This window comes from Lipotes vexillifer, unplaced genomic scaffold (assembly GCF_000442215.2).
Source record: "Lipotes vexillifer unplaced genomic scaffold, Lipotes_vexillifer_v1.1 scaffold397, whole genome shotgun sequence".
Taxonomy (NCBI): Eukaryota; Metazoa; Chordata; class Mammalia; order Artiodactyla; family Lipotidae; genus Lipotes; species Lipotes vexillifer.
In genome coordinates, this window is record NW_006772681.1 from 1,834,103 (window position 1) to 1,850,031 (window position 15,929).

The window sequence follows — 15,929 nt, forward strand, 5'->3', positions numbered from 1 at the left end:
TGAATAGACCCCAAGGGGAAAGCTGGGAGCCTCTACTTTGTAACAAAAGCAAAGAATACAGCTGTTCATAGAATGATCACTTTTGTGTAAATAAGAAAGGATATGCATACATTCAATGACATGAGCACCCTTCTTTTACAAAGTATATACAGTTAACTCTTACTAATGGATCCCTCTAAGGCAGCAGGTCCCCAACCATTTGGCACCAGGGACCAGTTTCATGGAAGACAATTTTTCCACGGATGGGGGTGGGGGCGGGGGAGTGGGCGGGTGGATGCCGTGGCTCAGGCAGTAATGCGAATGATGGGGAGCGGCAGATGAAGCCTGGCTTGCTTGCTGGTCAGCCACTCACCTCCTGCTGTGCGGCCTGGCTCCTAACAGACCGCGGAGTGGTACTGGCGGTTGGGGACCCCTGCTCGAAGGAGAGGGACTGGACTAAAGGGATGAGAGAAGGCTCTAATGTTTCATTATATACCTTTTTGCAGTTTGAATTTTTTTAACTACATGCATATTTTACTCCTATTTTTTTTAAAATAGAGATTGGGACTTCCCGGGTGGCACAGTGGTTAAGAATCTGCCTGCCAATGCAGGGGACACAGGTTCAAGCCCTGGTCCGGGAAGATCCCACATGCCGCGGAGCAACTAAGCCCGTGCGCCACAACTACTGAGCCTGTGCTCTAGAGCCCACGAACCACAACTACTGAAGCCTGAGCACCTAGAGCCCATGCTCCACAACAAGAGAAGCCACTGCAATGAGAAGCCCGCACACTGCAACAAAGAGTAGCCCCTGCTCGCCACAACTAGAGAAAGCCCACGCACAGCAGTGAAGACCCAACGCAGCCAAAACATAATAATAAATAAATAAAAATAAAATAGGGATTATCTGAGCATTGGCATTGTGTGACAAATACTTTCTTCTTTATAAACGATTCTGTATTAAAAAGTACCACTCAGGGACTTCCCTTGTGGTCCAGTGGTTGAGACTCTAGGCTTCCAATGCTGGGGACACAGGTTGGATCCCCGATGAGGGAACTAAGATCCCACATGCCATGCAGTACGGCCAAAAAAAAAGTACCACCCAATAAATATAATTTAAAAGACAATCACTCTCCCTTTCAACAGATGAATAAGCACAAACATGTTTAAAGACTTGTGTAAGGCTCCTCAGTGTATCCTAATTATAGTGATAAGGAAGCCATCAACTTGTGGGTTTTTACTTAGAATCCTGACTATAAACTTACAATAATAACATGGTCACTAAAGCCTGCTAATCAAGATTCAACTGTATGTTTGTTCTGAAGACATTATAAGCATTCACAATACAGACACATGGAATAATGAAAGGGCAAACTGCAGTGAACTCAAGTCATTTTGGATTTGCTCTCAGCCCTAATTTTAAAAGGCCTCCTAAGTTACAGCTTTCTGTGTTGCACAGAAACACCGTAGGGCTGTTCTTAAATAAGGAACCATTTAAAACAAGTCCTTCCACTCCTAAAATCTTATTACAAGTGGGTCTCTGGAAACACTGGTAAGAAAAGCATTTTTATGCTACTCTCTTAAAGCAAATTGAGGTTTTTTTCAAAACCCTGTTGTAAAGAGTTCAGAGTAGGATCCCTGTTGGTTAGCTGCTTCTTCCTTCAAACTAACACTGTAGGATTAGTTTTTATAATAAGAAAGGGATTTGTTTAGCCACTTTAAATGCAGCTAAGCCTGCTTTACAGTGAATCAACTAGTCCTTCTTTTGCCTGTACTGCACGCCACATACATCTCAAAAAATGTTTTAACGCCAGGAAATGCAGTCTTTCTGCTGAGAGTAATAACCTCCCTGTTTAGCTCATTACTGTCAAAAATGATGGTGCATTAGGGGCAATTAATGCTAATGACAGCTTCTAAAACCCATGCTTCCCCTGACAGCAAGTCCAATGTCAATGAGTGCTATTACAGGCCCTCCACACCAAACTACCATTAATGCACTCTGACCAATGTCAAGCATCTCTCAGGAGAGTAAACAGGACCTGCTGACCCGCTCTGAGGCTCTAAGCATGACTATTACTGAAATTACAAAGTAAAGTTGCATATGTGACAGAGGTCAGAGCATGCACGTGCACATAGGCAGGCATACACACACAAACACACGCACACACACACATAAAGCTTAACATAATGAAGAGAGATTTTTAATGCTTACTCCATCACTGGGAAGGAAAAGGACAGCAATGGCCTCTATGGGAGCTTACTATCATTGCATGAGTAACAGCTATTAGCCATTTCTGTTATTTTGTACTTATTTAATTTTTCCAACGACCATAGAAACACTTATGCAAACACCAGATTTGATGTAACAAAAAGCCAAGCTGTAACAACAATCAAGACAACATAGTGTTGGTATAAGGATAAAAATATAGATTAATGGAATATAACTGCAACCATTTATGGTCACACTGATTTTTTTTTTTTTTTTTTTTTTTTTTTAGAATAGCCAAAATAATCTTGAGAAACAAAAACAAGGGTCATACTTCCTAATTTCAAAACTTACTACAAAGTTACAGGACTCAAAATAGTATGGTACTGGCATAAAGACAGACATGGAATAGAAAAAAAGAGTCCAGAAATAAACCCTCAAATACTTGGTCCAATGAATTTTGACAAGGATGCCAAAACCATTTAATGAAGGAAAGAACAGTCTTTTTGACAAATGGTGCTGGGACAACTGCACTTCCACATGTAAAAGGAGGAAGATGAACCCCTACCTCACACCACATACAAAAATTAACTCAAAATTGATCAGAAACCTAAATGTAAGAGCTAAAATTACAAAATTCTTATAAGAAAACATAAGAGTAAATCTTCATGCTCTCAGATTAGGCAACGGTTTATTAGATACGGCACTTAAATCACAATTAATGAAAGAAAAATAAAGATATTGGACTTCATCAAAATTAAAACCTTTTGTGCTTCAGAAGACATCAAGAAAGGGAAAAGACAACCTACAGACTGTGGAAAACATCTGTGAATCATATATCTGATAACTTGTATTAAGAATATATACAAAAAAAAAAGAATATATACAGAACTCTTATAACTCAAGAACATAAAAAGACAAACAATGTAATAAGGAAAAAGGAAGTATATAGATTAGGAAGGAAGAAATAAAGAGACAAAATAAAATATTTTTAATGGGGAAAAGACCTAAATAGATATTTCTCCAAAAAAGATATATAAATGACCAAATAGCACATAAAAAGATGCTCAATATCATTAGCCACCAGAGAAATGCAAATCAAATCACAATGAGATACCATTTCACACCCATCTAGGATGGCCAAAATGAAACAGACAGATAATAAATAACAAGAGTTGGTAAGGATATAGAGAAACTGGAACCCTCACACATTGCTGGTGGGGATGTAAAATGGTGCAGCTTCTTTGGGAAAGAGTTTGCCAGTTCCTCAAAAAGTTAAACATAGAGTTATCATATGACTCAGCAATTCCATTCCTAGGCATAAACCTGAAAGAACTGAAAAGAGGTATTCAAACAAAAACCTGTACATGAATGTAAATAGCAGCATTATTTATAATACCCAAAACATGGAAATATCCCAAATATCCATCAAGTGATGAATGGATAAACAAAATGAGGTAAATCCACACAATGGAATACTAAATTATTTAGCCATAAAAAGGAATAAAGTACTGATACATGCTACAGCATGAATGAACCTTAAAAATATTATGCTAAGTTAAAAACACAAAAGGCTACATATTTTATTATTCCAGTTACATGAAATGTCCCAAATAGGCAAACCATAGAGACAAAAAGTAGGTTAGTAGTTGCCAGGACTGGGAGGAGGATATATTCCTATAGCATAAGGAGTGACTACAAATAGACACAGGGTTGCTTTTTGGCGGTGGTAAAAATGCTCTGGAATTAGATGGTGGTAGTGGTTGCACAACTCTCATCTAAATATACTAAATATGCTGAATTATATACTTTTACTGGGTAATTTTATGGTATGTGAATTACATATATCCTCAGTAAAGCTGTTATTTTAAAGAAAAAAGGAAGCTACTTTGTGTAGGGTAAAAAGCTCACCCCTAGAAGATGAATTACCATAGTTCTAAGGGCCTTGGAATGTGGGGAAACATCTTTAATGTTTAGACCACTCCATCCTTTTCTTCTTTTAAGTGGTCTGAAATAGAAGCTAAGCGCTGAAAAAATAAGATTTGGTCTCTGCCCATAGGGAGCACCCAGCCCAGTGAAAGAGCAACACTTATAAGCAAACAATGGTAATACAATGCAGTAAGAACAATTATGGACAGGGTGTAAAATACTACAGCAACAAAAATAAACCAAGCAGACAAGCCCTAAATATACGGGGGAAAAAACTTTAAAACTGTTAGAAGACAATATTAGAGACTATCTTTCTGATCTTGGAGCAGCGTAGAATTTTTTAAAGACACAGAAAGTACAATCTAGGGAAAAAAAGACTTTTAAATTAGGCTTCATTGAAATGAACTTCAGTGCATTGAAAGATGCCATAAAGCAACACTGAGGGACAATATCTGATGCTTATAACTAGGGATTTACTAATATATATAGCTCCAGAATATATGTGGCTCCTAAAAATCAATAATTAAAAGACTAACAAACCAAAAGAAAAAGACTAAAGATACACGACAATTCACAGAAGAAGAAACCTAAATGGCCCATAGACACAAGAAAAGATGCTCAATCTCACTAGAAACCAAAGAAAAACATTGAAACAACAAGATACCATTTCCTATCCATCAGATTATCCAAAATCACAATAGCAAATACTGGTACAAATATGAAGAAAAGAGCAATTTGGCAAAATCTAATAAAGCTGGAAGATGAACATACCCTACGATCCCACAACTTCATTCTAGATAAACAAAATGTGCATAAGCAAACATACTAGGATATTCACAGCAGCATTGTCTGTAACAGTGAAAGTCTAAATGTCCAACAGAAAATGAATTAATAAATCTGATGCAGTCATAAAAGGAAGACAAATTTATGAAAATTATTCATATTTATGCATATAGCTCTAGTTCTACGTGCATAAATATGGCTAGTTGTCTTTAATATTGAGTGAAAACAAGCAAATTGCAAGAGGATACATATAGTATAATGAAGCATATAAATTTTGGTAAGATGCAAATCAATGCAATAAATTGCTTAAAAATACATATGCAGCAGAAATATAAAAACTGGCATTGGAACATACACCTCAAATCTGGGGAAAGAGGAAGAAAAAGTGAGGAATACACAGAGAGCTTAAATTCAATCTATAGGGCTTTATATCTTACCAAAATAAAACAAAGGAGAAAAACGTAGCAAAATGTTAGGGCTTGAGGGAGATGAGTGGCCAGTAGGTATATGACAATCATTATATTATTCTTTTTTCTTTTCTGTATCTTTTAAATAGTCCAAAATAAAATAAAATAAAAATCCTATGGGAGCACAGATGAAGGAGCAATATTTGAACTAGACCTTACAGAATGAGTAGTTCAGCAAGGGAGGGGAAGAACATTCCCCATGGAAGAAACAAGAGAAGTCCAAAGGTTTTACGTGTACTGGGCACGTAAAATGTATATGAGGACAAGTATGTGGTCAAGAGCAGCTAGAGCTGGGGGGATGGGGATGCAGCCACAATGAAGGATGCGCATGTGCTCTGTGGAGGACCTTCTAAAGCCACAATGAGGAGTCTAGACCTTATTCACAGGCAATAGAGAACCAAAGAAATGTTTAACTAGGGGAACACTGTGATTTTATAATTCTAGTGGTGTTTACGGTGCTTATTAAATGGAAGGGGCAGAGACTGAAGACAGTGAAACGGGCTGGAAACTACCTAGCTACCTACTTGGGATCTACCCAAGTAGGAAAACTGGGGCTGAAGAACAAAGGAATCATGCAAAAGATACTTAAAGGTGGAATCAACAGGACATGGCGACTGACCAGAAGTCAGAGGTGGAAAGAAAGGAAGGGTTAAGAACGGCTGTGAGGTATAGGTATGGCACTTATATTGGATACGTTGTTATCAAGATTGTATAGGTAGAAGGAAGGAGGTTTCAGGCCAAAAAAAAAAAAAGTTTGCCTTTCAATGTGCTCGGTTACAAATAAGGCCCCTTAATGCAGGAAACTAAAATTGAAAGAATCTGGATTTTCAAGGTTCAAGGTACACACTACAATAATTTCTATCCAAATCTTGTGTTAGTGAATGGAGTAGGATCAGATGTCTCCTGCCCAAAAAGGTCAGACATGAGGTAGAGAAAAGGCAGAGAGACTAGAGTTCCAGAAAATATCCTTTCTGCCAAAATTTTAGTATAAATGTTTAATCTAACTATGTTAAGTAATGCCCCACTTTTGAAAAGGTCAAACTTTCTAGCTGCCTTGTCCTTTCAGTAGAAGAAAGTGACATAGGGGCCAACCTGAGGAGCTCTCCAAAGGCCAAATTTGGGATAATATGAGCAAAAAAAATAAACGATGACAGTAATGGATTATAACCTTCAGAGTAAAATAAGTATCCATGAATCCAAAGTATTATATGTAACTGAATAACTAAATGCAAGGGAAGGGGGACAACTTTTTCTTACAGTAGAATTCCAATTAATAAATGTAGAAAGAATGAAAGAGAAAATCACCTCTTGGCAAACACCACATTAATAACTCTTACAGGCAAGATCATCAGGATATTTGCAGAGTCTCAAAATATCACTCCACCAGACACTTAATTATAAAGCAGAAAAACAGCAACTTTACAATGGAGAAACCTAGCAGACACCACCTTAACCAAGTGATCAAGGTTAACATCGCCAGCAATGAGACATATCAACAGCATATACTGCCTAATAGGATACAATGAGAAGGAGCATCACTTTTGGTGTATTCTCGCCAAAAATGCATGACCTGAATTGAATTATGAGGAAACATCAGACAAACCCAAAGTGAGGGACATTCTACAAAGTAACTGGCCAGTACTCTTCAAAAGTGTCAAGGTCACAAAAGGCAAACTATCCTCAATTGGAGGAGAGTAAGAGGGCACGACAACTAAAGGAGTGCGTGGCCCCAGGCTGAATCTGGGACCAGAAAAGGGACATCAGTAAGATACCTAGTGGAATTTGAATTAAAACTATATAGATTAATAGTATTGTATCATTACTAATTGCCTTGTATTGACAATAATATTACAGTTACATAAGATGTTAACATTTGGGGAAGCTGGGTAAAGGGTATACAGGAATTCTTCATATTATTTTTACAACTTAAGATTGAAATTGTTTCAAAATGAAAGTTTCATTAAAAAAGAGAAGTGAGTGGAAAATGACATTTGAATAGTGAAGAAAATAGCTGTCACAAACAGCATATATTTAATTACTCGGGAAAGGCACTGTACCACTTCAAGTTCCCCTGACCCAACAGAACGCATGACAATGTGGTCAAGTAGGTGCAACAAAGACACAGTGGCAGAAACATTGAGAAATGACAGCAGTAAGGACAAAGTAATATTATAAATAGGCCAGCGGCTGGAGCTGCACACAGCTCTGCAGCCTCTAAGCTAGCTCAATATTCACTAGGGCACAGTGACTAAACCAGTACTGTGCAGGGGATCCACCCAAGCACAGACAGGCTGGAGGTTTTGGACAAGTTACTCTACCCCTCTGGGTCTCGTCTGTGAAATGAAGAGGACTCCACGCATCTGCTAGGATTGTTGTAAGAATAAAATAAGCAAAAGCACATAGAACTGTACTGTTCATGTCACAGGCTTTCAATGAAGGGTTCATACTTACGATCCTAAGCCAGAATAAGAAGAGGTTAAACCATATCCCATAGTTTAAAAAGTAGGAAAATATGTAATTCATCTTAAATAAACTTCTACCCAAAAAGGTTAAAATGAAAGCTACAGTGCCTGAAGGGGCAAACTTCAATTAGCTAGGAAAACCACTAATGTGAAATACCACATTCCCACAAAGCATCAGATAAGTGAGGCATAGCTTTCCATCCTTAAAGCCATGTGGATTGGGGCTTCCCTGGTGGCGCAGTGGTTGAGAATCCGCCTGCCAATGCAGGGGACACGGGGTCAAGCCCTGGTCCGGGAAGATCCCACATGCCGTGGAGCAACTAAGCCCGTGCGCCACTACTGAGCCTGTGCTCTAGAGCCCGTGAGTCACAACTACTGAGCCCACGTGCCGCAACTACTGAAGCCCACACGCCTAGAGCCCATGCTCTGCAACGAGAGAAGCCACTGCAATGAGAAGCCCACGCACTGCAACGAAGAGTAGCCCTCGCTCACCACAACTAGAGAAAGCCCATGCGCAGCAGCAAAGACCCAACACAGCCAAAAGTAAATAAATAAAATAAATAAATTTTTAAAAAAACCACGTGGATCTTCAACAGAACTAGAGTCAGCTAAACATCTGAAACATAGTTCATTATGAAGGATTACCAATTTTCTTTTGTACTTTACCCAGACAGACTCACTATGGTGCTACAAGTCACTTGATGCTTTTGGTCCCCTAATTAGCATCAAGCACTTTTCTAAATCTATCATGGGGAATAAAACAAAAAAAAATTTTTTAATTAAAAATAAATAAATAAATCTATCAAGGCCAACCACAGAAAACATCTCAAGAATATTTATATCTCAGTGGACTTATGGGTGATTTTAACTTTTTCTAATTCCTAACTTTTATGTAAGACAGTAATGCTAAATTATAATGGAAAATAAACAATTTACAAATAAAAGAAAACTTGCTATGATCAAGTTCTTGGCTAAGTCTGTCAAAAAGCATAGTTCAAACCTACCCCTCTCAACATATTCACGTTAACTTGGTCATAAGTGAAGTCAATATACCAGATGGTTAATGCTATGTGCCTGTTTGGTCATTTCCTTGTGTATATTAACATGGAGATGGGGACAACAAGAAAAGCACTTACCTCTACAGTATTTGCAATATAACGGTTGTCACCTTCAACTTTGACAGAGAAATCATAATAGCCACTGGAAAATTTGACATTCACAAAGTTTAGCTCAAAAACATCCCTGTTAAGAATGACAGTGGGGTTAGCAAGAACTCACATATGAAAGTCACAAATACAACAAACGGCCTATGAAGTGAGGCATTCCTTGAGATGGTCCAGGGCTGCAGCACTTCTTCACTTTTCAAATTCCCACCCGCCTGGGCCACCTCCTGCTCAGTTACAGATTATAATGAGGGGCAAACTTCAAAACGATCTAAAATGACCTCCTTTTTCAAGTCTCGAAAGTCTTCTTTTCATTTTTCCCCCTCTCAGCTCCTGAAAATCCCACCTCCTTCGGGTAAGTCTTCCACAATGAAATGCAAAACAGCTAAGTCTAAAGTAGGATACCAATTACGTTAAAAAAAAAAAAAAAAGTAGAAATGTTCAAAGAGGTTGGTGTAGGGTAGTATAATTGTAGGTAACTTTCTGCATTATTTCTACTTTCCTGTGCCTTGTGAATTTCCTAAAAAGGACACATCTTACTTTTAATTTAATTTTAAAATATTAATAATTTTTATTTTAAAGGGGAAAAAAAAGGTAGAGAATTCTTAACTCTAACTACATGGCAAAACCCCCAATGTCATTTACCATTCTACTGATCATTCGTAAAAATGATTTTGCTTTTCAGCCGCATAGCCCAGGGAGATCAGCTCGGTGCTTTGTGACCGCCTGGAGGGGTGGGATAGGGAGGGTGGGAGGCAGGGAGACGCAAGAGGGAAGAGGTATGGGAACATATGTATATGTATAACTGATTCACTTTGTTACAAATCAGAAACTAATACACCATTGTAAAGCAATTATACCCCAATAAAGATGTTTAAAAAAAATGATTTTGCTTTTTAATTTCACATATTGCCTATGTACCTTTACAACTGTGTAAGAAATGCATTTTCTCTCTAAAACTCAGTTTCCAATCTCATTAACTTTCTAATTTAATACTTAACAAAGTTTCATATAACAATTGACCCTGGGCTTCCCTGGTGGCGCAGTGGTTGGGGGTCCACCTGCCGATGCAAGGGACACGGGTTCGTGCCGCGGAGCGGCTGGGCCCGTGGGCCATGGCCGCTGAGCCTGCGCGTCCGGAGCCTGTGCTCCGCAACAGGAGAGGCTGCAGCAGTGAGAGGCCCGCATATCGCAAAAATCATTAAAGAAGCAAGGCTTTGTAATTTCTGGATCTGAACATTTTCCCAAACTGGGTGATTCCTTATCTTTTGACAAGCTGTGAATTTTCTGAGTGCTTTTCACACACTGAGAAAACAGGCAAATAAGATGACGCCTGGGCTTAGGTGGGAATCAAAAAAAAAAAAAAAAAAAAAAAAAGACCCTTAATTTTTTAATTTACATAACAATAACACAGCCACTAAAAATAAGACTATAGAAGAATATTAATCCTATGGGGGAAATGTTCATGACATATTAATATAAATAAAGCATAATCCTAAATTTAGGTAAATTTGGTTTTATGATCTTGGTAACAATCACATAAATCTGGGTTATACTGGCTGCAGGCTAACTTTCCGAAACAAGTATATTGGCACCATACAGAGATGTGCTCAGTTCTTACCCCACAGGGGTGAACGATGTCTTCTGGAGGACTGTGGCTCTGGAGGCAACGGATTTAGCGTGTTCTAGTTTAACAGTGGCCTGAGTCAGAGGCTGGGACAGAACATTGGTGACCTGCAACTGGAAATAAATTTTAAAATTGTCTGTAGCAACAAAAGCCGAGGGAGTACAGATTTTGCTTCTAGGGTGGGTGCTTCATCCATAGGGAGCAAGCTCTGCCAGGAAAGAACCATCTTGTTTTAGAAAACCATCACTGACCTTTGGTCTACTATCTATGGGAAATCAAATACAGGGAAAGCACAATTACTTTGGGAATGGGACAGATTACAGAATATTAGAGGTGGGGAAGATCTTAAAGATGATCTTACCCAATGATCTCATTTTTCAGATGAGGAAACCAGAGCCCAGGGAAACACAATGACTGGCTCCAGATCACACAGTTAATGTTTCCTTCTCTCTGATCCCCTGATCTACCCACTCTACTTCACTACTACAATATCTTTAAAAAAAAAAATTATTAGCAAGAAAAATACTTTAGGAAGGTATGGGCAATGGGAAAACTGAAGTAATATGGATAACAGTCATAACACTCATTTGTTGAAAGTCGACTATTTACCAGATACTAGGCTAGGCTCTTATATATATCCTCCCACCAATCGTCTGTGACATAGCATAATCAATCTTTATTTTACAGATGAAGAAACTGAGGCCACAAAGAGGTTACAAGACTGCCAAAGGCCACATGGCTAAGGACTCAAACCCCAGCCTACCTAGCTTCAAAAGCCAGTATTTTTTTCTACTTTGCTCTCTTAGCTCCCCCTAACTCATGGTGAACTATGTTAATCAGGTTAGTTCTCACCCCAGTCTTTGCTGAGGGGATGTGACTTGTAGGTAGGGAGAGAAGAGGCAACTTTGGAATCCGGGGCACTTCTTCAGGAGAGTATCTGTAGGGTCCTCTGAAGCAGAAGAACTTATGGGACACAAAGAACTGTCCTATGTGGAACCCGTGTGTTTAGACATAAATAAAATGCTTATTTTTTATAAAGATTTTAGCTTATTCCTGGTTTCCAAACAATAGCAACAAATGCCTCATTATGACGAATGGAAAACTCTATAAACGTGTGCATTTTGCTCTATTCAGAGAGTTAACACACCAAAACAGTCCGTGCTTATTGCTGAGTGAGAGGGATGGCTATGCTCTGAAGAGGCAGAAAGATACACTGTTGGCTCCAAGAAAGAAGAGACCTGATATTGATTTTTAACAATTATAAGTACCAGAATTACCTGGGAATTTAAAACACTGTCTTAAAATAATGTATTTAGAAAGTCTGGGTACTGGAAAATACATTTTAGAAGTAAGACTTCTCTATATATCTGGACTTACAAATCCAGAAATGCAATTTTCTAGCACTTAGTTTAGTGAAAGCTATACTATTTAAAATACTCTGATGGTAATTCCCTGGCTGTCCAGTGGTTAGGACTCCATACTTTTGCTTGAAGGATTCTGCGACTAGTTCACCCAGTGGCCATCCTCATTTGCTCTTCATTTAAGGGGTCTGTCCTCACAGGGGTTACAATCAGCTGTGTACCAGTCTTTGGATTTCTGAAAGGCTTACACTGGAAACAGCAATCAAAGCAGTGCATGTGGGGCATGGAAGTCATACCCGTAGGACAGCCTGCTCCTGAGTGTAGGAAGGAGAGCCCTCAGGCACAACCACAACAGGTACATGGAAGCGATTCTGGGAGAGTGCAGCGGCAGCAGAGGCCACACTGAAGGCTTCTGAGAGTGACTCAAAGTTCTTCTTGCTGAAGATGGCATTCATTAGCTGGATGACCTGATCCTGAAAGAAAAGGGAAATGTAGCAGTCAGGCAGGTGGGACAGCCACGCCTCCCTCCCCACGTGGCTCAAGTCATTCCTTATCTTTTTCTAGGCGTTCACTTGGAAGGTCTTTTAGCCATTAACCCAAATTGGTAGGGGTGGGGGAAGCACATATTCTGCATTTAAGCATAAAACTTGAATTTGGTTGGTTTTTTCTATCTTCTAGTACAAACTGAAATTAATGCATTTATTTGTCAACCATTAATGGATGGTTACTATACAAATGCAAGGTACTTCTAGATAACTACTGAGATATGAAACTATATTATAAAACACCTATAGCAGTACCCATTTGTTCCATACCTATATGTGCCAGGCACTGTGACAGGTGCTTTACAAGCATTAACTCAAATCTTGACAAAAATCCTGGAAAGACTGATATCAATCCTTTCCAAATAAGGAAACTGAGGCTAAAGGAAGTTAAGTTACTCCTACAAGTTACGATGGAAAGAAAAAAAGCAGGACCAAAATTCACATGTAGGTCTGTTTGTCTCCAAAGTCCTTCCACAATAAAATATGTCCTTTCTTGATTCCCCTCACCCTCCCACCCAAGCTCCCTTCCTTGCCAACCCACCTCTAAGCAGTTTGCTGGGGCTAAGTTGGTGTTTACAAGACCAAACTTCACAGCCGAAGTGTACATTAGAAAGAAACTAAAATAACTCTCCATTAAGAACTAATGGGCTGCTTAGAGGGGAAAACTGAAAGCAATTTTTTAAAAAAAGTAGAACCTAAAAGGCATTATTAAAATTCTAGAGGTTGTTTGCTTAAGAAGAAACATTTTCCACTTCAATCAGTTTTGTTTTTTAAAATCTACCATCTAACAAAAGAGTTCCCTGTTCCCGACAGTGTTATTCACAGTAGACATGAAATAATTTTCTTTAATTGTACCAATTACATTTTCCATCAGTAAGCTGTTGACATGTTAAAATGGGGGACTGTTCACCAGAATCGTTATGTCAAAAGCAGTGACAGCAAAATTATCCCAGCCAAATACCTGGTTAGTAGCAGCTTGGGAATAAAGCAAGAAAAAGTTTAAGTTATTTTATGTAGAATATCGCCAATTCATGTACTGTACTGTGTAGAGGAGAATCCCGAAATGATTTGTACTATAAGACCCACATTCTTGCACTTTCACCCATAACAGAAATTTAAATAGAGTGTGGTATCTCTAGGTCTCCTAAACTTAGGATGAAGGAAAAGACAACATAAAAAGGCCAATACATGAATAACTTATTAGATCATATCCTCCAGAGAAAATACAAAATTAATTCAAATTACTCAAGACAGGTAATTATTTACTGTTTACTTGAAACTCGGCACAGAACTCACAATGCATTCATAATTCACAAAAGAAGTGAAACTTCTGACTTGGAACCCAAATCTTTCCTCCTAAAATTAAAACAGCAGCAGCTTGTATTTTAAGTCCTTTAGATCAAGGGTTGGTAACCTTACAAACAAGTGGTACAAAGAGGGTCCTACTCACAAGACTTCCCACACACATTCCAACTAAAGGTTCTTTCAGGTTAATAAGCTCCTCTTGTAAGAAAGAAAGAATAGAATTAACTCTTGGTGGATGTCTGGTAGACACACATGCCTCTCAGTGAACTATGTCAATCAGCACAGATTAGCTCAGACAGGCACTGCTGAGGGTCAGTGGGGAGAGAGGAGAACAGGCGATTTTGAAGTACAGGGCACTTCTCAAGAGAAAGAGGATTTGCACAGGCCACCAGCATGGAAACCATTCATGAGACAAGCAGTAAGGAGCATCAGGAAGGAATGGGAGGTGGATCGAGAGTAATACACTTGGCCTTCTTGTCACCACCTCATGATGTGTCTGTACCCCATTTAAGGCAAGTATAACAATTTCTTTACATGTCTATCCCACTGACAACCAGTTTCTCAGGAACAGGCTTTACATTTTTCTGTTTCTCATTCTCAATGCCTAACCCAAGACACCCCAAAGCTAACTGAATTGACCTCTCTGAAAAAAGCTTCCCTTAGCAGATAAAGCCAACAAAGCCTTTGGTTTTCACGCCCAAGAACTGTTATATAGACAGGCACCTCCTTAATGGATGGCTCGGTGCCCACGTGGTCCATGAGCTTGTAGGTGGCAGCCAAAAACAATGCCGTTGTTTCCAGTCCCTCTTCAAACTGAAGATACACACCTCCCAGTTCATCCAGGCGAGCAACAAGGTCCTGTCACAACAAAACAGAGGCAGATTGGAAGTCAAGTGATAACAGAGATGAGACGTACAAACCACTCTTACCCCAGTGCAGACAGTTTTGAGAAATCTCACTCTAAGTCTGCAGACCACCTCAGTCACTTAGTGCTTTCTCAAAAAAGGTGCTTAGGCAGAGAGTAAAGTATATCATATAGGCATTTGAAGAGAACAGTATCTTCTGCAGCTCTGGGAGTGCTCCTTCCCTGACCCCTTCGACTCAAGCCCAAGCCCAGGAGTCACGGCACTGAAGGCACCAACTGCTCTGGGCAGAAGGCCAGCGGGCCCAGCCACAGTTCCCCCTGGAAGCATCGTGACACAGATGGATTCGATGGCCATCCATTTGAAAACAACCTCCAGAGCAAAGCATTTCTCTTTCTTATTCAATGCTCTAAAGGATGAAGAGAGACATACTGCTCTCCTGGGCAACGTGACGAGGCAGCTCATGTGCCTGTGGGGCATCCAGCGATGACACTGTCAGAGTGCCTGTCATCCCCGGCTCTGCAGTCCATGGAAGCAGTCTCTGAGCAGCAGGAGGTCGTGGGCAGTGGAAAGAGTAGTGGAATAACAAAAACCACAGTGACCACTTGCTGAGCACCAATTCTGTACTAGGCACTTTAGAACTTCGCTTGTTCCTAACCACCACCACGTAAGGAAACTGAGGCTCAGACATTAATAATTTGCCTGAGATTACAAAGTAGTAAGAAGTAGAAACAAATCTGAAGTTCAGGTTAGGCTCTAAAATCTGTAGACTATGAGGCTGGACCTACAAAACACTGAAGTAGTTTGTTGCCTAACTGATGGTGTAACTATACGAGCCTAACAAATATTCCCTGGGAAATATTGCTCTGATACAAAGAACAAAAGTGTGCCACGGATATGAAAAGAAAGGTAACTGGCCACAACAAATCATTCATGTCTATCTGCAAGACTCTTCTAAAGGGTTTCAAAGACAGAAGCTGGGAAATTCACTTGCCAAAATAAATTTGTACCTCAATCTCCTCCACGATGCTTCTCAGGTCAGCCTGCTGGGGCAGGTAGGATGCCGTCTGTAGAGCCTGGACTGTTCTGAAAGGTAGAAAATAGAACCCCAATGAATGGCAAGTCTCCATTTCCCCTTCCTGTATTGGGATACCTACACAAATATCCCGCTCTTATTCTTTAGAACTATAAGACAGCCTCGGCCCCAAAGGAGCTTGTTTACAGTCTAGGGGAAGAAGTAAC

The 15,929-nt window shown here is 39.5% G+C and overlaps 1 protein-coding gene across 2 annotated transcripts in view; it reads right to left on the reverse strand.

The window, feature by feature from the left end:
- The window catches only part of RPN2 (ribophorin II), a 58,099-nt gene that overhangs the window by 19,203 nt on the left and 22,967 nt on the right, over positions 1-15,929 (reverse strand). For both annotated transcript variants that reach the window (XM_007447729.1, XM_007447730.1), the window contains 5 exons: positions 15,698-15,773; positions 14,548-14,682; positions 12,271-12,447; positions 10,608-10,726; positions 8,960-9,065 (listed from right to left, as the gene is read on the reverse strand). In XM_007447729.1, coding sequence (XP_007447791.1) covers positions 8,960-9,065; positions 10,608-10,726; positions 12,271-12,447; positions 14,548-14,682; positions 15,698-15,773 — 613 coding nt within the window. The remainder of the gene's footprint in view (positions 1-8,959; positions 9,066-10,607; positions 10,727-12,270; positions 12,448-14,547; positions 14,683-15,697; positions 15,774-15,929) is intronic.